Genomic DNA, 23,600 nt, shown 5'->3' on the forward strand with positions numbered 1-23,600 from the left:
TTCCCATAAGCCGGGAAATCATTAATCGTGCAAAATATCATGGCACGCAATGTGAAGTCAGTTTTCGCATACGCATCGAACATGGAAACACCTCCATCCCACAACAATTTCAGATCTTGAAGGAGTGGGTCAAGATACACATCTATGTCGTTTCCGGGTTGCTTAGGACCTGAAATAAGAAGCGTTAGCATAATAAATTTACGCTTCATACATAACCAGGGAGGGAGATTATAAATTGTCAATAGAACCGGCCAAGTGCTATGTTGAGTACCTAGTGTGCCAAATGGGTTCATCCCATCTGTAGAAAGTCCAAGCCAAAGATTTTGAGGTTCTTTACCAAAACTGGGAAACTTTCGGTCGATATTTCTCTAGTGCAGAGAATCGGCCGGATGTCTAAGCATCCCATCTTTCTTCCTCTCGTCCGCATGCCATCTTAATAATTTAGCATTATTTTCATCCGAAAATAAATGCCTAAATCTCGGAATGATTGGAAGATACCAAAGAACCTTCGCCGGAGTTTCTTTCTTTCTCATCCCCTCATCATTATTCTATTTTACCTTGTATCGAGACTTTCCACACCTAGGACACTCACGCAAATCTCGGTACTCGTTTCGATACAACAGACAATCATTTTGACATGCATGTATCTTCTCATATTCCATACCTAATGGACACAACAATTTCTTTGCCTCGTAGGTAGAGTTGGACATTTCATTCCCTTCAGGTAGCAATTCTTGTAAAAAAGTGAACAACTCACTTAACTTTTATCTGCAACTATGCTTCGATTTCATATTGAACAATGTGAGGATGCCAGAAAGTTTAGTGAAATTCTTACACCCCGGATACATAGGTTTTTCCGCTGCACTCAAATTACTATCATACATATGCGGATGATCGGTTCTTTCATCCTCCAAATTGTGCAACATCTCATCTACTCTATCATTTTCATTGTAACACCCCGATAATTCTCTCTTTCTAGAAAATACTTTTATATTAAACCTTAGAGAATTACCCAGGCATTATCGCCCGTGTGATAACGTTTCGGCTTACTCAGAATTTTGCAGCGGAAAACAACTTCTAAAACAACTTTATTAAAAATTATGAAACCAATAACAATGTCAGAACTAAAAACACACCAACTTAACTATTGTCTGAAAACATAAGTTCCTACGAAAACAACTTAAATGATACTAGTAATACAAGAGTCTCTCCATTCCAGATTCCCAATGAGATGCATTTGCGAACATGTAATGTCAATGTTGTCTTGACTCTGCTCCCCCGAAGGATCACCACAGGATCAATAGGCAAAGCCATGATTACAAACACAACAAGCACGTAATCAGCAAAGCTGAGTACTGCATATTAGACATGAATAATCCTAAACATGATACTACAAAATAACATGCATGAACAAATAATAACATAAGTATATAATAATCTGCAGACAACTTTTACTGAACTGAATTTAAACCAAGTTTTTATCACTTAAATGGAATAGTTATTAGGACGAGTTGTCTTGCCTACTAAGATGAAATGTGGGCGCGACTTCGCATTTCAGAGTGACCTGGAATATCGAGAAACCTTTGAAATAAAGAAGGATGGTGATCAATCCATTCCTAGAAAAGCTATGGCACGCTCACCATAACCCCAACCTTTATGTCCAACTCTAGACGTGCACCAGTCTAAAGTCTATAACCTATTCTTGTTTCACTTTACGTTGAATATATTTTATTACTTGTGTTGACACAACAAACAAGCAACACATAACTAATACTCAAACAATCATAATAGAATTCCTTTTTATCTTTGGATTAACAAGTGATCACAACTTATCAACCAAGACTCCTTTACTTCTTTTTTAACCTTTACCAACTTACTTGTTGAACCTAGCCAACAATAAACTTTACCTTTATATAGGTAGAACTTGTCACTTACCAAATAAGATCCACGGTCCTTATAAGATGATAACAATACTCAAGAATCCATGTAAAACATGATTCACTCTAACTTACGTTAATTCACTCACGAATTAATAAATAAACTTGACTTATCCTGCTTGCATCAATCTTCCATACAAACATTTATAATCATAAACACTTCTAGTTTACATGTAGCACACAGGCAAACAACATGTAAAACAATTCCAGTAATCATATATATGAACAAATAGAGTCCTATACATGATACTAATAAATAAAATACTCTTAGAGCATGCTTCTAAATCACATAGCACGTAAACGATGTACGTACCTTGTATAAACAAATCGGTAGGCCACTTTTACTCGCTAAAAGTCTCCTACTACGAAATCTCCGCCTAGAAAATAAAATAAATAAATAAATAAATATCTCGAACTAAAAATTTACAGCAACTTTAAAACGATTAAAACCCCCTTAAACGTGTTTTAAAATCGTTTTTTTGTACCAAACTTTCGTTATTTTTAATCCCTAGTATAGTACAACTATTCTAGTGATTAAAAATCATTCAAAACACTTAAAATACTTATTTTCTGAAATTACAGCATTTATAAAATTTAATAAATCTTCTAAAAATATATTCAATACATATAAAATTATGTACTAACCAAATATCATGATTTATACTTTATATATATAAGGGAAAGTAAGCCATTTCGAGCCCTTTTTTGGGTTTAATGTTCGTATAATCCAACCTCTACGCTTATTTCAAGTTCTAATGCCTCATGCAAGTCCTACAATACTCATTTAAGCTTTCTATTACTTGGTTGTATGATTTTATGCAAGTTTAAGACACTTAGCCAATGAAAATGAGTGAAAGTAAGCCATTTCGATCCCTTTTTTGGGTTTAATGTTCCTATAATCCAACCTCTACGCCTATTTCAAGTTCTAATGCCTCATGCAAGTCCTATTAAAATACCTTTTATGATCCTCGTCGAGTGTGTAAGGTGCTTTCGACTTGGCCAAATTCCCCACACCATCATCAACAAGCTCCAGTTCCCGGCGTTTGCAAACACGTGCCATGTCCTTCCTTGCACTAAGGGTGTCTGAAGTTTGACCCTTCACATCCATCATAGTGTTAATGAGTTGGTCGAAAAAATTCTTCTCAACATGCATGACATAATCTAAGTTGTGACAGAGAATCAAATCTTTCCAATATGGAAGCTCCCACAAAATATCCTGTTTCAACCAACCTTTTTTTATCCTTCTTCAATCGGTTCAACGCCTCGGGACCATTAGTTGCTTTAGGTAAGTCCTTCACGCACTCCCACAGTTCCTCTCCAGACATTATGTGAGGAGCTACGCCATTCTCAACCCTATTCTTACAAAAAGTGTTATTTCCCTAGGAACACTACAAGAGGGGGGGGGGTGAATTGTAGGTGTAGAAATAAACGTAACTTTTTGCGGAAATTAAAACTTAAACGAATAAACAAGCTAAAGGAACACAAGGGATTTTTACGAGGAAAAACTTCTTGGGCCCAACAAGAAGAAACAACCTCGACCACTAGGGATTTTAAACTCAACACTTTCACTAATTAGGCCAAACAACTTTGTTACAACCTAATTCTAACTCGAGTCACACCTTGAGTTCCTAAACTCAAGTTCCTGAGCCACTGTTCCCTTAACAGCAGTTCCTCTCAACTTCACTCGAAGTTTTCTCACATACAAGCTTCACTCAAGCCTCTCTCTTACAGAACTTCACTCAAAGTTCCCTTACCCCAAAAACCAATATACAATTGATCAAAATAAGCTTAGTGGAATTAGAGTAAGAAGGCAAAGAACAAATGGCTATTATGAGAGAATGAAGGCACTGACACTTAATTAGTTAAACTCACTTAATTACTTAGTCAGACACAATTTGGAACTTATCTAGACTTCTATATTTATAGTGTTAATCATGAAGAACGTGGGATTAAAACTAGAGTACATGTTTAGTCCATTAACCCATGATGTTCCTTCCCCTAAGGAACACGTTTCACATTATGTCCCATGATCCCATGATCTAAAAATGAACGTGGATATATTTAAGCCATTACTCCTAAGTAATAGGAGTTCCTTGAGCTTTATCCGAAAATCAGTTTTTATAAAAACACTTTTTATCTTTAAAACTGAATTTTTAATCTTTAAGAAAATAATATCTTTTAAACAAAATCTTTCTAAAAACCAAATATTTTTTTTCTTAGTTTTCCGAAAAATAAAATCTTTTTCCTAAAGCAGATTTTCTTTTTAAAACTGATTTTATCATTTGAAATTAGATATAACTAATTTCCTATAATTTAGGCATGACTTACTCAAATATCTTTTTAACCGTTATAATGTTGCACGCCTAAGTCTAGTTCCTTTTATTAACTAAGTTCCTTTAACATATTCGTTTAGTGCACTTAGTTTGTTCTTACAAAGGAAAACTCTCATTCTCAAATAGACTACCACTGTTCCTTACCATTCTTCTTTGTTCCTTTACATTAAAACTAGAAAATAAAACGCCTAGCTTCTATTCTTCTTGATCCAATGCTTGCTCCAGTATCAACATAGAAACTTCTTTACTTAGCCTTTGAAATCCTCTCTTGACTTCTTCCTCGACTTCGTATTTTCCCAGTTCCTTTTATTGATACCTTAAACACCATACACTTAAATAACTCATTAGTTCACTACTTAGTTTGTTCCTTTGTTTCTTTGTCATTATCAAACTAGGGTTAACAATTTCCCCTTTTTGATGATGACAACAAAGGTACAAACTAAGGAAAATAACAAATAATTAAGTGAATGATAATAAAACATAAAGAAGAAAATGAAAAATAAAACACAATTATGTAAGTAACTGAATTTTGATTTTTCATTTACCTTAACCTATTTTTTATTTTTCATTTACCTTATCCATTTTTTAATTTTTTTTTAATTTTCAATTTTTTTCAAGTTTATGTACATTTTGTTCCTTAAATCATTTTCCCCCTTTGTCATCCTCAAAAAGAATAAACTCTGCATGTATTGATGAATTGATTTAACACCTTAAGACCAATATACAAGCACCATTGGTGGTTAAGTTAGAAAATCAAAGAGTAAACTTGCTCAAACATCAATCACATAATACTAGCCATTCCAAGGAAGAAATTATGCAAATCATTTAGAAACATAGACATTATAGCAAAAGTCATTGATTATATAGCACTTGTTCCATAACAAACAAAGAAAGAAAAGAAAAAGGATTAAACAAAAGTTGTGTTCCTTGATGAAAAAACAGGAACAACAAAAAAAACTAAGAAAGGGAAGGGGATGGTGTTCCTCTACAACTTCTTCTTCTACCACATCCTCTAATTTCTTCATCACCACCCCATGATTGAGTCCAACCTGTTCCTTCAACTCCTCCAAGGCACGAGCCATAGAGTCCATCTTCTTTTGTTGCGCAACCACTGTATCACTCAAGCTCTTCATAAGACTTAACATTGTATCAGTTTTGGCATCCAAAGTCCAATGAAGATGATTATAAAACTTGATCATATGTTGAGCAGGAAGACAAACATCATTTACCCAGTTAGCATCATCTGGAGTATCCTGTTCCTTACCCTTAGAACTTGAGGCAGATGGGAGATTTTGTGGAGGAGCTGGAGGGGTGAGAATGGAAAGTTCATCTGTTCCTGGAATAGAAACAGAAGGTGAAGGGTGATAAATGGGAAGAAGGAATGGTGGTGTGGGTGGAAGAGTTGTGGAGGTGGAAGCAAAAGGATTTGGGCCTTTTATTTCATCCTTCAACTGCTCAAAACTGGAAGGAACAGAGAAGGATGAAGGTGAAATGGAGGGCAATTTGGTGAAAGGAACAGAGAGTTTAGGAGATGGTGGTGGAGTAGGTTCCTTGAGAGTTGAGGGTTCCTGTTCCTCATTATCCGAAAGGACTAATGGTGAGTCCTTGTTGGAAGGAACAGAAACTTGAGCAATTTTTCTACGAGTGCTCTTCCTCACTCTCTGAGGAACAGAAGGTTTAGGCTTAATGGCAATGTGTTTGCGCCTCTTAGGTTTTGGTTCCTCCGGTTTAGGAACAGGGTCATCCAAGATAACGCTTCTAAGTCAAGTGTAGGCAGTTTTCGTTTACTTGAGGAACTTGGAGCCATCCTCCCTTGAGTGAATACACCTTCTTGGACAGACAAACCAAGTCCATTTAGGGTCTTCTCATTCAAGATGTTCCCTTGTTTGACTCCTATGGTGGTCCAACCCGTAAGTCTTACTTCAAAGTGATGAAGTAAAGATGTTATCAAAGCACCGTATCCAATTACACAGTTGTTCTCAATACAGTGAGTTAAGTGTTGAATGAAGAGGGACGGGAAATTGATTTGTATGTGATGGTCCAAGCAAAACATGTAATACATATCCAGGAGACCCACTTCATTCCTCTTTTCAGTTCCAGGAATGAGTGCTCTCCAAACGAAATTAAACAGCACTTTGTGAAGGGGAGAGAGTAGGTTATGGTTAAGTTTGTTTTGGCCAGCTGTTCCTCCAAAATATTCTAAGATTTTGTCTTGAGAAAAATTCGGAAAGGAGACAGTTCATTTCCGTTTAAAGTACAAATCAATTCCTCTGCAAGGAACTTCCCATACTTTGCCCAAAGTGGCTTGATTAAACCTTATTTTCTTTCCTCTAACCTCAGTTGTGCAAGTTCCATTAGTATTAACAAAGTTTGCACATAATTCATCCATAGCTAGAGGAACAAGAGCATTGTTAAAGGCGAATTCAAACAAGAATTCCATGCCTTGTTCCTTTAGAATGGAGGTTAATTCTTGAAATTCTACTTTATTAGCCCATTCTAAATCGACGCAAAAACCCAAAACATACCTAGATTCACTTCATTCGACCCGTTTCTTGGAAGATGAAGAAACGGTTCCCTTGGAAGGAACAGGTGTGATTTCTTCTTCTTCCCACTACAAGAAAATAGGTTTTGGGCAACAAAAATATTCGTCGCCCAATGGGACAAGTTCGTTGCACAAAGGTTTGGGCAACGAAATTTTTGCGCGCCAATTTCGTCGTCTTAGGTCGACGCCCATTGTATTTTGTGCGTCGAAAATTGTAGCCGTTGCACAAACCACATCTTGGGCATCGAGTTACATTCGTTGCCCATAATAGTCTTTTGTGCTACGAGTCCGTATCCGTTGCACATTTATGAGGGCAGTTAGGCAACGAGTTTCTTAAGTCGTTGCCCATACTAAACTTTGTGCAACAATTACTGTTTTTTGTCGCCCATTGTATCTTGTAGTCTTACATGACATGATGTCTTGGGCAACACCAGTTTCGTCGCCCAAAATACTTTAGGCTACGAATTGTTGTACATATTTTTCAATCCACGCTAAATTAAAATGACAATGTACGAACTCTATTTTGTTGCCCAAATTGGTGTGGACTACGAATTATTGTTATCGTATAATCTATAAGCTTTTCCCCTGTTCATATATATTAGATGAACCTATTAAAAACAAAAGTATGAGATAATAGAAGATGTATTCGTGAAATAACAAATTGTATATAATCGGAGTACAACAAAATAATCTTCAAATTTGACATTCAATGTAACATATAATTCAAAGTAAATCCAAAATAAAACTAATTAGCACTACCCATAATCTACGAAGAAATTCACATAATCAAAGCCTTATCATAGCTCCCCTCTGCTAATTTCAGAAAATAGTCACGACCTATTGTTCCTGGTAAAATAAAAAAACGTTATAATTAGTCATTAACCATTGTTCCTGATAAAATAAAAAAATTATTATCTATCCTCCAGAGCATTGTGTAAAACCTAATCTAGATATTTTGTCTTTAATTAGCTTGAAACTAAATAAGAAGATGATTTAGACAATGAAAATTTTTGACATTAATAATATTGAGTATAATAATGAATAAGCTAAAAAACTTATACCTCATGTCTTCATACATTCTTAGCATATCTTCTCTCATTTTCTTTTCACATTCGCATTGAGTAGTCTCATCCTTACTTTTATGCCTATCTAGCACATGAAATTTGCAATTTTTTAGAATTAGCTTCCCATAATTGTTTGCTAAGAAACCAAAATCATGGAAAACACCTGGTGTTTAACACACGTAAACAATCAAGAAAAGAACTCATAAATGGTTTTTATTGCAGAAATTAACGATACATGGCTACATGGTGAGACCTAGCAAAATGCAACAGAGAGAAATTGAATAACACATGAATCTAAACTAGAAAGGTATGGGAGATATTTAGTAGTTTCTGGGAGGGGGAGGGAGGTATCACATGGGTACATTAGAGAAATTTACCAAAGAAATGTAAACTAGAAGCATATCATTAAACTATAAACCATGCTTTGATCACAAATACACCACTTTGATATATTGACCTTAAAATTAATACATAAAAACAATGTTATTATATATAAACACAATGAATTATCAAAGTTGCGATTAATTACACTGCAACTTTGATCGTCAACTTTACATTACCAATTCAAGTCACTTGATCCCAGGCCATGCTATTCAATGATATTGTAGAAATGAAACTACTTGAACATCTTCACATGTTTAATAAAAAAGAGAACATGAATACCACCGCAATAGCTACTGCCAAGAATAGCATCAAGACATTTGTTCTATAGAGATCTGGTGTCCCATATCAGAGCAAACATTTGACTCAGACTCTTGCATCCTAACCATGAAATAGAAAGCTCACATCACACTATTATAAAAAAGTACACAAATGATAACTTCTTACTCATACCTTTTCTATCTACCTCAGAGTATTCCTATCCTGATTGCTCTATTTGTGACATGAATAGTCAACCTACCACATTATATGTTTCTATATAATATGGTTCTATATAATATGTGAGATGAAATGAAGGTGAAGATGCATATGATTCCATGCAACAGATTCATAGAAATTGTACCAGAACACCTTCATCTTCTCCCATTCTTTGGACTTTTTTTATGATTCACTTTGTAAATAATGATTCTTTTTATTCATTTGTTGATGTAAATAATATTCTTATATATAGAGGTTTCATCATTCCTAATATGAAAGATTGAAACATATACTCCCCTGCAATTAGTTACTTACACGATTTTATGAAGTTTGGAAGCAGACTTTCTATTGAAATTTGGCAAAGAATCACAAATACTATGCTAATCACAAATACTATGTAGGCCTAATTTCAGCTCACAACATGTTCCAAGTAATTAAAAATCAGACTTCTAGCTTGGTATAAACTGGATAATATTAAGAACATGCGGCTTATTTTAATTCTTTAGTCAACAATCATGCATCTTCCCCAGGTCGATTTCTTTATTTGTTGCTGGCTTTCAGTGATCTGAAACCTGAGTGAAATTAAATCTTTGCTACCTATACTACTATATGTATCTTGAAGTTCCTTAATTTACTGATATGGTGTTTTCTTTTATCTTGCATATATCTTAATGAAAGATTACAGGTAATGACAGTGCATGCATAGCAGAGCTGGGTGATGAATTCAATACTAAAGATCTAGGAAAAAAGAGAATGTTTTCTAGGATAAGAAATAGCAAGAATGATAAGGACACTATGGTGAATAAGAGGAAGTATGTGAAGGAAACTGTAAAGACATTGGTCTTATCAATTGCTACCCTACAAGTCTCTCGGTACACCCTGTAAGTTTCCTTTTCCTCAACATATTAAGCTCCACAGATGAAGGAGACATCATAGAAGATCGTGAAGCATATGTTTGAATCTGAGTAGGCCTAACATTTCCAACTCAGTTCAACTACTCAGCTAACCTTCTGTCAAGAACAAGAGTATAGAGATCAGAAAGAAGACAGAACAGAAGAGAAGAAGAATAGAAGAACAGAAGAATTTAGACGATAGAGAGAAGGCAGAAGTTAGAGATGCTGGTTGTAATAGTTACAAACAGATGCTGGTTGTACAAGACAAACTGAGATTCGTAGTCATAATGTAATGACACATTCTTCGACACGAAAATAAAAATACATGTTTCGCTTGTCTACACTCATAGATTAGCAAACAAAAAGATTAACCAAGTATACAACAAGCTAAGGCAAAGAACATGAATGATCTTTTGGTAATTATCTTCAGCTTACTAGCTTAGGTAATTGAATGCAAAAAAAATTAGTTTTGGCACTATCGAGCAATAGTGTCAATTTAAAAGATTAGTAATGGTGTTTCTTTTGCCTATAGGAGAAAATATGTCAAACCTGTGGATCGAAGGCTTTCTAGTTCTCTGATTTATTGTACTGAATGTTGGAACAGTTGAGCATATGTAAGTTGGATATATCACATACGGAAGTATCTCTTATTAAATGAATGTGCAGTGTATCCTATTTGGTGGGAAAACCTGAGCTGTCTGTTGTTTTCTCAGCAATCAATGACAGTATGAAATAGTTGATGTATTTCCTTTTCAGATATTATTAGGCATTACCTGATGATATTTGTGAAATTTCAGTTGGACATGTGATTCATGCAAATCAATAGGTGAGCTACTGAGAAAAATGATATCATATGGGAATAAATCAGATGAAACGGCCAAAATTTCTAGTTCTGGTCAATCGAGAGCTTCAAATATATTGCTACCTTCACAACAAGGACAACGACATCTATGAAGGATGAGCACTTCAAAAAGTAACAATATTCAAAAATTAAAATATATTTCTAGGTGTATCTTCATCTAGCTATTGCAGAATTTGAGATAATAATCATCCTTATAAATCTTCCTTTGCTTACAGGGCCTACATGTCAACGCTATTTCATCAAAAATCTAGCTATCAAACTAGTTAATTCGCATTACTTCTCAGTTCTCACATAGCATCATCCATACAAGTATTGTTACATTCACTGTCTGGTATCTTCTCTAAACCAAATCTGATCTAATATATCTAAGAAGCAGCAGCAATAAAGCATGATATATGCCAATTTTTTAAAAAACAGTTTTGAAAACTTTCTTTTCATCTCAAGAAAATATATCTTTTCAAGATGATTCTCTTCAATATTTATAGCCATAAAAATCTGACCAACAGTAATAAAAGTAGAATTACATACTATAATATCCCCTTTATAACTATTGTGAACAGCCGTCCCTTTCCATGATTATTAAATAAATTCAAAATTGGTAAAAATACAGTAAATCAAACAGCAAATTTGAAACAGAAAAATACAAAGAATGATGATGAAAAAGAGGGAAAGAGAAAGAAAGTAGAAAACCTAGAATTTCGTAATTGACAAATTCGTAACAATAATTCAAGGTAAAGAACTGTTTTGCTTGACAAGAGAGGGGTTGATTCGTGACTTAGGGTAAAACAACAAAAGATACCAACCTTGCCGCCGAAATCACCGCTAGCCTCACCGTTGATCTCCGGCAGCCACCCACATCACCACCTGTAAAAATTTTAAAAGGTTAGGGCAGAGCATAAGAGGGTAACAACTAACCATCAACTGAAATTTCGATCATAATTAAAGAATTCATGAAACGTGAGATATTTCAATTTGATTCAATGAAAAAATTAATTGGCCATCACAACTGAAGTCGTCACCTGAGAAACGTCCAATATCTCGTCGGAAATCACAAATCACCGGGAAAAACTGAAGAAGATGCCACTGCTGAACCACCGTGAACCGAAGAGAGTGTGAGTTGAGAGTTGTGAGCAGTTGAAATCTCTGGGGTGATGGGAAGGAACGTGTTTTTGTGGCAAAATTTTGGAGCCAGTTTAATTTTTACGCGTTTTTCTATTTGGTTTGGGCAACGAATTTTTAATTTGAACTGGCCCATTACTAACCAAGGGCAACGTAATATGTAATTTTGTCGCCCTATTAAGGTAATGGGCAACGAAAATTTAGTTCGTCGCCCTAATATGTATTTGGGCAACAAAAAACATTTTTGTCGCACAATAGTGTTCTCTAGGGCAACAAATTCAACTCGTCGCTCTTGTTGTCAACTATGGGCCACGATATTCAGTTTTGTTGCCCTTGAGTTTCAAATTCGTTGCCCAAAACCTATTTTCTTGTAGTGTCCCCCTGAGATTGTTCCGGGGTTTCTTCTTCATCGTCTTCCCCAATTAACTTTCTTCTACGCATACTTCTTCTAGGAGATTCTAATTGCTGTTCCTCTATGGGGTTTTCTTGAATTATGTCGGTTTCAAGGGTTTTGGTTGAAGATGAAGTATTTTCTATTTTTGAAGTGTCGGTTGTTTTTGATGTGGGAAAAGGAGAGTTTCTTGAAGTTTTTGCCATGATTTGTGAAGGTTTGGAGGTTTTTATGGAGTATCAAAGGGTGTGATGAGGTTTCGGCTATGGTGAAGATGAAGAGATTGAGAGGAACACGGTTTCTTAGGATGAATTAAAGAAGGAAGTTTTGCATGTAATAGTAATTATGACACGCGGGAAAGAAATAAAGCAAAAAAAAAAAAAAGGAAGAAAACAAAAAGATAATAAGAACCAAGATTTAATTAAAACTGGTTCCCCTTATTTTTGGGATTTTTCAGATTTTTCGGATTTTTCGGATTTTTATGAGTTTTAAATTTTTGAAAGAAAATAAATGCTAAGGAACTTGTGCTATAGGAACAACTAATGCTACATATCAATGTCCTTCATATCATGCATGTTTCTTAACCTTAGGAACAGTAAGGGAAGTATTATGTGACATTTGTGAGTTGTTTAATTTCTTTGAATTCATGTTTATGTCTTGCAACATTCCAATTTTGCAATGGTCTTAGGCAATTAAACACAATAATTTTTAGCACACAAAGTCACTCAAATTGATTCAAACATGGGAGGAATGACATAGGAACAATCACTTAATTTTATTAACCCTAACTCAAGCCTTAATTTTTCATATCTATCCCTTTGCAAAAGCTTAGTTAGAATATCAGCAATCTGATAATCTGTTTGACAAAACTCAAGTTTAATCAAACCTTTCTCAACATTTTCTCTTAAAAAGTGATGTCTGATATGTATATGCTTTACTCTAGAATGATGCACTGGATCTTTAGATATACTTATAGCACTTGTATTGTCACAATAAATAGGAACACATTCAAAGTTTATTCCATAGTCACTAAGTTGTTGTTTTATCCAAAGCATTTAGAGCAACATGCAGCAGCTGCTACATATTCTGCTTCAGCAGTGGATAAAGCAACTGTGTTTTATTTCTTGGTACTCCAAGAAACTAAACTATGACCAAGGAATTGTGCCATACCTGAGGTGCTTTTCCTATTTACAAGATCTCCAGCATAATCTGCATCTGCATATCCTTTTAGTTCGAATGTATCACTTCTTGGATAGTAGAGTCCAAGATCATCTGTTCCTTTAAGATATCTAAGAAAACTCTTCACAGCAGTGAGGTGAGACTCCTTTGGATTTGCTTGAAATCTAGCACACAAACCAACACTGAAAGCTATCTCTAGACGACTAGTAGTTAGATACAAAAGTGAACCAATCATTCCTCTATATCTTGTTTGATCAACACTTGTTCCTATGGAGTCTTCATCTAATCTAGTTGAAGTTCCCATAAGAGTGTGATTTGTCTTTGAATTTTCGAGGCCATATTTCTTTAATAGTTCCTTTATGTATTTTTGTTGGTGAACAATTATACCCTTTTCAGTTTGTTTGATTTGTAGTCCAAGAAAGAAATTTAACTCACCCATCATACTCATTTCAAATTCATTGCTCATGAGACTTGAGAATTCTTTGCACAATGTTTCATTAGTTGCTCCGAATATGATGTCATCAACATATATTTGAACAAGTAAAATATCAGTTCCTTTAGATTTTAGGAACAAGGTTTTATCATCCTTTCCTCTTTTAAAATTATTTTCTAAAAGGAATTTTGACAATCTCTCATACCATGATCTAGGTGCTTGTTTTAACCCATAAAGAGCTTTATCAAGCTTGTAGACATGATTTGGGATATTATTATTTCAAACCAGGGGGTTGTTCAACATATACATCTTCTTTAGATAGCCATTTAAAAATGCACACTTAACATCCATTTGATATAATTTAAATCCCATGTAAGCAGCAAATGCAATTAAAATTCTAATGGCTTCTAATCTAGCTACAGGAGCAAAGGTTTCTTCATAATCTATTCCTTCTTGTTGATTATAACCTTTTACTACAAGTCTAGCTTTGTTTCTTACAATGGTTCCATATTCATCTAGTTTGTTTCTAAACACCCATTTTAAGCCAATTACTTTTGTTGTTTAGATGAGGAACTAGATGCCATACCTTGTTTCTTTCAAACTCATTTAATTCAGCTTGCATTGCAGTAATCCAATCAGAGTCAGTTAAGGCTTCTTCATGATTTCTTGGTTCCATCATTGATAGGAACGCATGAAATGCACAAAAGTTCCTTAACTGAGATCTAGTTTGCGTACCTTTGGATATGTCGCTGATTATGAGTTCCAAGGATGTGACTTTTTGTAATCTCCAAGGTTTTGGTTGAAACTCTCTTATAGGAACATGTTGTTCCTCATGAGTTCCTTGAGTAGATGAGGAACTCTGCTCAGTTGTTCCTCTGTTAGCCTCGGTGGACTCAGTTCCTTCATTTGAGGAACAGGAGCATCTTCTCCTCCTTGAGGAACAGGAATATCATTGATGTCATTATTTTCAAATTCCTCGTTCCTTTCCTCTTTCACTTCTTCTTCTTCTTGTGAATCTGCGTTCCTTGTACTTGGTTGTACTAACCCTATCTCATAGTCATCAACCTGTATGCTTGGATTATATTTGTCAGATTCATCAAAGATTACATGAATCTTTCTTCAACACACATAGTTCTTTGTTATATACTCTATAAGCTTTACTATGTGAGGAGTATCCTAAAAATGTTGCTTCATCACTCCTTGCATCAAATTTTCCAAGATTATCTTTTCCATTATTATGCACATAACATTTGCACCAAATGTTCTAAAATAGGTGATATTTGGTTTCTTTCCAAAATAAAGTTCATAAGGAGTTTTATTAATGATAGGTCTCATCATGGCACGATTAATTATGTGACAAGCAGTATTAACAGCTTCAGCCCAAAAGTTCCTTGGAAGTTCACTAGCAATTAACATGGTTCTAGACATTTCCTCCAAAGTTCTATTTTTCCTTTCTACAACACCATTTTGTTGTGGTGTTCTAGGGGCAGAAAAATTATGATCTAGGCCATTATCTCTGCTTAAGTCATCAAATTTATAATTTTCGAATTCCTTGCCATGATCTGATCTAATGTGCATTATTTTATGTCCACTTAGTTTTGAACTCTTTTAGCAAAGACAAGGAACTCATCATAAGTTTCATCTTTACTAGTGAGAAAAATAACCCAAGTGTACCTAGAGTATCATCTACAATACAAGTACATACCTCTTTCCACTTCTGCTTTGAATTCTCATGGGTCCACATAAGTCCATATGAATTAATTCTAATGGTTTAGTGGTACTTACAATCGTTTTAGATTTGAAAGAGGATCTTACTTGCTTACCTCGTGCACATGCATCACAAACTTGATCAATATGAAATTTTATGGATGGTAATCCTAAAACAAGATCTTTTGATCTAAGTTTCTCAAGTAATGAAAAGCTAGCATGTCCTAGACGCTTGTGCCAAGAAGTGAATCATCTTCAATAACACTAAGACAAGTTAAATTGATTTGAGGAACAAGGTTAGATCCACAATGTATGTGTTCCCTTTCCTTGTTCCTTCCAAATAACCTTCTTAGTTTTAATGTTGATGATCAAGCATTTTTCTTTATCAAATTTTACAGTATTTCCTTTGTCACAGAATTGAGAAATGCTTAATAGATTATGTTTTAGACCTTCAACTAAAAATACATTTTCAATGGAGTGTAATGGTGACTTACCGACCTTACCCATAGCAACTATGTTACCTTTCTTATTATCACCAAATGTTACACTCCACCTTCATAGGTTGTGAGTGAGAGAAACTTCGTTTTGTCTCCTGTCATGTGCTTGGAACAACCACTATCGAGATACCATGTGTTGTTCCCCCTCACTCCAACCTGCAAAAATCAACTAAGTGTTAGTTGTAGGAACCCCATCTTTCGTGGGTTCCTGTTCTTGACTAGGATTTGTTTTGACAACCCATTTTTTCTTACTTATTGTCACATTTTTCCCAATCATTCAGATTTTATTGACATTGATTTATGTAATGACCTACCTTGCCACAATACATACAAACTTTCACTAGGTAGATCAACATATTTCTTTGTCTTGTTCCTTTTCTTGTAGTTTTCAAAACCAAGACCTTCCTTCCTCTTGGTCTGTGGTTTCTCAATCCACTTAGGAACTTTCATGATTTTGCCTCTGTTCCTTGCGACAACCAGTTCCTTTTTAAGATTACAGATCTGTTCCTTTAAAATAATTTTCTCTTATTATTTTTTTCAATCTCAGATCTGTATCCTTTCAAAGGGGTTGATCTTATATCAAAGGAACTCAGAACAGGGACAAATTCCTTCAAGTGTGAAATCTCTAAATTAATTAGATAATTTTCATTTTTCAAACTTTCATAACATTCTTTGATTTTTAAGTTTTTATCAAATAAATCAAAGAATCTTGTTTCGACATCTGTTCTCATTTTCTTAAGCCATTCTATGTGTTCCTTGCAGACTTTAAGGCTTGTTCCGTTTGTTTACGTTTTTCACGTTCATCTCTACATTCAAGAATTGCATCATAAAGAAGATCATATATTTAGCCTAGTTTTACCATCTAGTCTGACTCAAGCCATGTTGACTTACCTCAATTTTTCTTCATCTTCTTTTTCGTCAGTGTTTGCCATGAGGCAAAGGTTGTTCCTCTTCTTCTTCCGTCTCTGAATCTCCCCAAGCAGCTATCATAGCTTTGCGCACATTTGCCTTAGAGAAAGGTGCTTTTGATTCTTTGTTCCTTTCAGCAAAGCGTTCCTTGTTCCTTTCTTTGGTTTTGTCATTTTCCCAAAGAGGACATTCCTTGATGAAGTGATCTGTACTTCCACATTTATGACAAGCAGCTTTGTTAGAAAATTTCTTAGTTTTACCTTTGAAGTTTCCATTCTTCATGTTCCTGTACATCTTTCGAAATTTTCGAACCATGAGGGCTGCTTCTTCTTCTTCGAGTCCGAATCATCTTCATCATCTGCTTTGAGAGCAATTGATTTTGATTTGGAGCTTTCACCATATTCAGTATCAAGGTGAAGCTCATGAGTCATAAGTGACCCTGCCAGCTGTTCTAAGTTGAACTTAGTGAAGTCTTTTGTTTCTTGAAGAGCAGTGACTTTAGCCATCCATCTGTCCTTAGGAAGACTCCTAAGAACCTTTCGAACCTGTTCCTCAGATGAAATAAACTTTCCAAGAGAAGCCAACTCATTATAATGTTAGTAAAACGAGTAAACATGTCTCGGATGCTTTCTTTGGATTTCATGCAGAACAGTTCATATTGATTCATAAGTAAATCAATTTTCGATCTTTTAACTTCATTAGTTCCTTCGTGGGTTACTTCTAGTAAATCCCATATTTGCTTTGCGGATTTGCATCCCATGATCCTATTATGTTCATGGGGTCCAAGTCCACAATGCAATTTAATAGCCATGGCATTTACTTCCATTTTTTCAAAATCAGATTTGTCATAATCAGAGAGGGGTTTAAGAGTTACCTCATTTTTGTCATTTGTAGTTGTGACTTCGAAATCACCAACTTCAATGACTCTCCATACCTGATAGTTTTCAGCTTTGATGAATATCTCCATGCGGTTCTTCCAATAGTTGTAGTACTTCCCATTGAACATAGGAGGCCTTTGAGTGGAATAACCTTCTTCAAGTTTCTCGGTGGTATTCATTGTTCCTTGGATCTTTTTCTCAATAGGGTTTCCTATCTTACGTGAGTTCTAACTCTGATACCAATTGTTATTTCCCTAGGAACACTACAAGAGGGGGGGTGAATTGTAGGTGTAGAAATAAACGTAACTTTTTGCGGAAATTAAAACTTAAACGAATAAACAAGCTAAAGGAACACAAGGGATTTTTACGAGGAAAAACTTCTTGGGCCCAACAAGAAGAAACAACCTCGACCACTAGGGATTTTAAACTCAACACTTTCACTAATTAGGCCAAACAACTTTGTTACAACCTAATTCTAACTCGAGCCACACCTTGAGTTCCTAAACTCAAGTTCCTGAGCCACTGTTCCCTTAACAGCAGTTCCTCTCAACTTCACTCGAAGTTTTCTCACATACAAGCTTCACTCAAGCCTCTCTACAGAACTTCACTCAAAGTTCCCTTACCCCAAAAACCAAAATACAATTGATCGAAATAAGCTTAGTGGAATTAGAGTAAGAAGGCAAAGAACAAATGGCTATTATGAGAGAATGAAGGCACTGACACTTAATAAGTTAAACTCACTTAATTACTTAGTCAGACACATTTGGAACTTATCTAGACTTCTATATTTATAGTGTAATCATGAAGAACGTGGGATTAAACTAGAGTACATGTTTAAGTCCATTAACCCATGATGTTCCTTCCCCTAAGGAACACGTTTCACATCATGTCCCATGATCCCATGAACTAAAATGAACGTGGATATTTAAGCCATTACTCCTAAGTAATAGGAGTTCCTTGAGCTTTATCCGAAAATCAGTTTTATAAAACACTTTTTATCTTTAAAACTGAATTTTTAATCTTTAAGAAAATAATATCTTTTAAAAAAATCTTTCTAAAACCGGATATTTATTTTCTTATTTTCCGAAAAATAAAATCTTTTTCCAAACAGATTTTCTTTTTAAAATGATTTTATCATTTGAAATTAGAATATAACTAATTTCCTATAATTAGGCATGACTTACTCAATATCTTTTAACCGTTACTAATTTCACGCCTAAGTCTAGTTCCTTTTATTAACAAGTTCCTTTAACATATTCGTTTAGTGCCACTTAGTTTGTTCCTTACAAAGGAACAAACTCTCATTCTCAAATAACTACATGTTCCTTACCATTCTTTCTTTGTTCCTTTACATTGGAACTAGAAAATAAAACGCCTAGCTTCTATTCTTCTTGATCCAATGCTTGCTCCAGTATCAACATAGAAACTTCTTTACTTAGCCTTTGAAATCCTCTCTTGACTTCTTCTTGACTTCGTATTCTCCCAGTTCCTTTTATTGATACCTTAAACACCATACACTTAAATGACTCATTAGTTCACTACTTAGTTTGTTCCTTTGTTTCTTTGTCATTATCAAAACTAGGGTTCAACAAAAAGCAATCTTATTCCTTCGAAATGGGTGGTCAGAAGGAAGAAAATTGTCGATGATAATCGAACCATGTCACTTTACCCCCATGTTCAAGCCAGAATGCCTTGCTTTTATCCATGCAGTAAGGGCATGCCTTCTTTCCAGCAGTAGACCATCCGGACAACATACCATACACTGGGAAGTCACTAACACTACTACAAAAAAGGGCAAAGCTAATGGTTAATTAATGCTTTACATAATACTTTTGAGGCGTTTTCCAAGTGACTGTAATGTAAAGTAAATATAACATATGTTGATGGTGTTATCTTTGGTATAGCAAAGATAACACTTATATCTTACAACTGTTAACTACATGTGTAGGCAAAGATAACATCTCTTTCAAGTAGGTATTATGTCTTTATAGGCAAATATAACATCTCTTTAGTAAAAGTGTTATGTATGCTCCACAAAAATAAACTCCTATAGTTGCCCACTGTTATCTTTGGCTTCTTCATTTAAAAAAATAATAATAATTTATGTTAAAGAAAATAACATTCATATCTACCATTATTTTTGCATATCTTCTTTTCAAAAGAAAATTAATTTCCAAGTATGCTTGTAATACACAACAAATACAAAAATACATTGATGTAATAACAATATTAACAAAAATACTTTCTTGCAATTCGATCAACCAATCTCATTTCTAATAGAACATATTTATGGTGCAAATGCATACATCTATTTCAACTGCATTATTTAGTATTTACATCTGTAAGCAAAATCTAGATACATGAAATCACAAGTACGTCCGACCAATTCATTTGTTCTCAACTTCACTAAAAAAGTTCTTCAACTAGATCTGCAACAACAAACAAACCCAACCAAAGAAAATAGCGATAAAATACGCAATAATCTTTATCAATGTAATTAACATAAAAAAAACGGTTATTTCACCAAATACCCCCGACAAATCAAAAAATTCACCATATACCCTCAATGTTTCAGATATTCACTATATACCCCTGACTTTTCAAAACTGTGCACCATATACCCATTTTCTAACAGACGTTAAGTCGCCGTTAGTTTTATTTACGATTTTGCCATTATTAACCCTAAACCCAAATTCTAATCTAACCTTAATCCTAACCCTAATCTAACCCTTACCCTTACCCCAAACCCTAAACCTAACCCAGCCCAACACCCCTCAACCCCAGGCCCAACCCCCACCCCAGCCCCACCCTCCCCCTCCACCGCCGCATCCCCCTCCTTCCACGCCGACCTCCTTCCTCCCCGACAACATCCTTCCCTCTCCCCCTCCCCCTCTTCGTTGACCATCACATCAACTATTCGCGCAGGGTAGTCGGTTCGCACAGGGTCGTCGGTTCGCGCAGGGCGGTTGGTTTGCGCAGGGTGGTCGGTTCGCGATGGTTATCGGTTTTTCGCGCAAGGTGGGGGATTTTCGCGAGGGCTGGGTTAGATTTCACCACATGGTAGTCGGATTTTCGCACAGGAGCAGGGGAGTCGACGGTGAACGAAGAGGGGTGAGGGACTCCGGTGCAGAACGAAGAGGGGGGGGGGCTCCGGCGAAGAACGAAGAGGGGGTGGGGGACTCCGGCGAGAACGAAGAGGGGGTGGGGGACTCCGGCGAAGAACGAAGAGGGGGGGGGGGACTCCGGCGCAGAACGAAGAGGGTGGGTGAGGGGTGGCGAACAGACGCGCGGGAAGGAGGGGGGCCGGCACGCGCAGCGACGGTGCGGTGGGGGTGGGGGAGGCCGGCCAAACATCGACGGTGGGGGAGGCCGGCCAAACATCGACGGGGGGGAAGAGGGAGGGGTAGAGGTTGGGGTGGTGGAGGGGAAGGGGTGGGGGTGGGGGCTGCCAAGGGGTAGGGTTAGGGTAAGGGGGAAGGTTTAGGGTTAGGATTAGGGTTAGATTAGGTTAGGTTTAATTAGGATTAGGGTTAATGATGGCAAAATTGTAAATAAAGCTAACTGTGGGTTAACGGCAGTTAGGCAAAAGGGTATCTGGTGCGCGTTTTCGAAAACTCAAGGGTATACGGTGCATTTCTGAAACATTGAGGGTATATGGTGAAGTTTTTGATTTGTCGAGGGTATTTGGTGAAAAAACCGAAAAAAAAATTAAAACAATCAGAATAAATAGACAGAAACATAAAAAATTAAGAGAACTACAAACAAGACTTAAGGATTGACGGGTGACTCCTTTGATTTATCATGCAGAATAAAATACTTAAAAAAAAACTCGATAAGGAAACTTAAAATAAAATGCAACTTTAAAAAAGAAATTGATTTGAGTACATAATAAACCTGAAGAAGAAATGAACTAATGATCTAAATAACATCATGTTGGTGATGGAAAACACCATTGATTAATTCTTAAAATATCTACCATTTGATTAATTCTTAGAATATCTAAACACCATTTCATTTCAGATTTACCATTTGATTAAATTAATAAAATTTCTAAACGATGATTGAAATTGTAGATCCAGAAATTTAGAATTAACAAACATATGAACTTATCTCTTTTGGTACGTGGTTGAAAACACCATTTGATTAATTTTTCACCTTGAACTTTTTTTTTTCGGAAAGGAAGTCTTCATCTTGAATTTGGTTATTTCTCGTTGAAATGATTTAATATATTTCTAGAGCATGCATAGATTAAATAAAAGACTAAACAAGGAGAAGAAGATGGTTCCTCGTTGAAATGCTTCAATATGTTTCACAGAGCATGCATAGATTAATAAAAAGGCTAAGGATAAGAATATGGAGTAAGCTAACAACTATTTAGAGAGATAATGAGAACAACAAGAGAGCATATAGGAGGTGGTTGCAGTTGCAGATTGTGGGGAAGTTTGGAATCATTGCGGTTTTCTATCGGGGTGGGTAAATTATGGTTATTAAGAGATAGCATATTATAAATTATTTTTAACCGAAAAATTACAAAAGATAACTGTTAAGTGATAAAAGTGTTAGGTGAGAGATACTAAATCAAATAGTGAGGAGAAAAGATAATATGTATTTTGTAAGTATTAAGTCTAGTTTTCTATATTGACCATTTCGCCAACTTAAGGTAACACTTTTCTTAATAAAATGTTAATTTAGATCAAAGATAACACTTGTTAAATTAACCATTAAGATAGGTATGTTATATTTGCTCAAAATTGTAGTAGTTTAATTGTCCAAAGCAGCGCTGCTCGAAGGTTGAAATTTTGCTTCCTTGAAACATCATAGGTCATAACCCCAATATGCCACAACTGTTTAAACTCTTCAACTAGAGGTTGCATAAACACATCAAAGTTTCCTTTGGGATTTTTAGGCACCGGAACGAGCAAAGAAAGAAACATGAATGGTTTCTTCATGCACAAGATGGAGGCAAATTGTATGGTGTGAGAATAACTGGCCAGCATGAATATTGCCCTCCAAACTTACCATATGGAGAAAATCCGTCGGTGCACAGCCCGAGTCTAACATTTTGAGCCTCAACGGCAAAGTCGGGAAAGGTTCTATTAAAGTGTTTACATGCTTCACTGTCACTTGGATGTGCTAAGGTACCTTGCACTTGAGGATTGTCGGCGTGCCATGTCATTTCCAGAGAGATATTCTTAATTTCAAACAACCTCTGCAACTTCGATGTGATTGGAAAGTAGATTAACACTTTTGCAGGAATAAGTTTTCCCTTAGAAGTTTTCTTGTACCGATCATTACCGCATACACTAAACTTATCTAAGTGAGCATTGCCCTTCCAAAACAACATACAACCTCTAGGACATACATGTATCCTCTCATGAGGAAGTTCCAAACCCTTTAGAACTTTCTTTATGTCGTAGAAAGTTCTTCCCATGTGGTTGTTCTGGGGTATCGCCTCATTCAATAAACTAGCAAACCCATCAACACACCTGTGTGGTAGGTTATACTCACACTTTAAACTTGTGACTCTAGAAGCCATCTCCAGCACAGACACCTTGCTCCCTTCATACAAGGGATTCTTGGCCACCTTGAGAAGGTCGAAAAACTTCTTCGTTTTACCATTCGGTTCTTCTTCAACTGAGTTTGAAAGTGCAAGCATGTCATGATCTTCAGTATTTCCTAAAGCATCCACAACCATAAACATATACGGATTTGACTGAGCGGAAGATGAGGAGGACCCCGTAGCACGTTCACCATGACATAACCAGTCAAAGCAATTCAGTTTAAAACCCTTACTGTACAAATGTGCTTTGACCGTGTCCGCATCCAAGTAACGCAAGTTATTACATCGGATGCATGAACATTTTATCTTGTCATCGTCATTTAAATGTGGACGTTGTAAACAAAACTCAATAAACTCATCAATCCCGTTCACAAACTCAGTTCTAAGGGAACGCCCATCAAGTCTGTTATACATCCAGCTACGTTCCTTCCTTTTCAT

At 35.7% G+C, this 23,600-nt stretch overlaps 1 protein-coding gene across 1 annotated transcript; it reads right to left on the reverse strand.

Moving 5' to 3' along the window:
- Positions 1–1,339: 1,339 nt before the first annotated feature.
- LOC125498615 (uncharacterized) lies at positions 1,340–23,600 on the reverse strand. Its single transcript, XM_048646854.1, has 4 exons — positions 22,622–23,600; positions 5,500–5,606; positions 2,894–3,033; positions 1,340–1,355 (listed from the first exon to the last, which is right to left on the reverse strand). Exons 1-4 carry the CDS (start codon positions 23,598–23,600, stop codon positions 1,340–1,342), a joined length of 1,242 nt encoding a protein of 413 aa, XP_048502811.1.

This window comes from Beta vulgaris, chromosome 6 (assembly GCF_026745355.1).
Source record: "Beta vulgaris subsp. vulgaris cultivar EL10 chromosome 6, EL10.2, whole genome shotgun sequence".
In the NCBI taxonomy this organism is placed as follows: domain Eukaryota; kingdom Viridiplantae; phylum Streptophyta; class Magnoliopsida; order Caryophyllales; family Amaranthaceae; genus Beta; species Beta vulgaris.

What these genes read in the sequence shown, in the direction of transcription:
- LOC125498615 (XM_048646854.1), bottom strand. Translation starts at nt 23,600, where the DNA reads ATGAAAAGGAAGGAACGTAGCTGGATGTATAACAGACTTGATGGGCGT. An exon ending in CGACGGATTTTCTCCATATG is followed by an intron (nt 5,607 to 22,621) that starts GTAAGTTTGGAG and finishes TTTCTATTCCAG; the next exon opens with GAACAGATGAACTTTCCATT. An exon ending in CTCCAGATGATGCTAACTGG is followed by an intron (nt 3,034 to 5,499) that starts GTAAATGATGTT and finishes ATGGATGTGAAG; the next exon opens with GGTCAAACTTCAGACACCCT.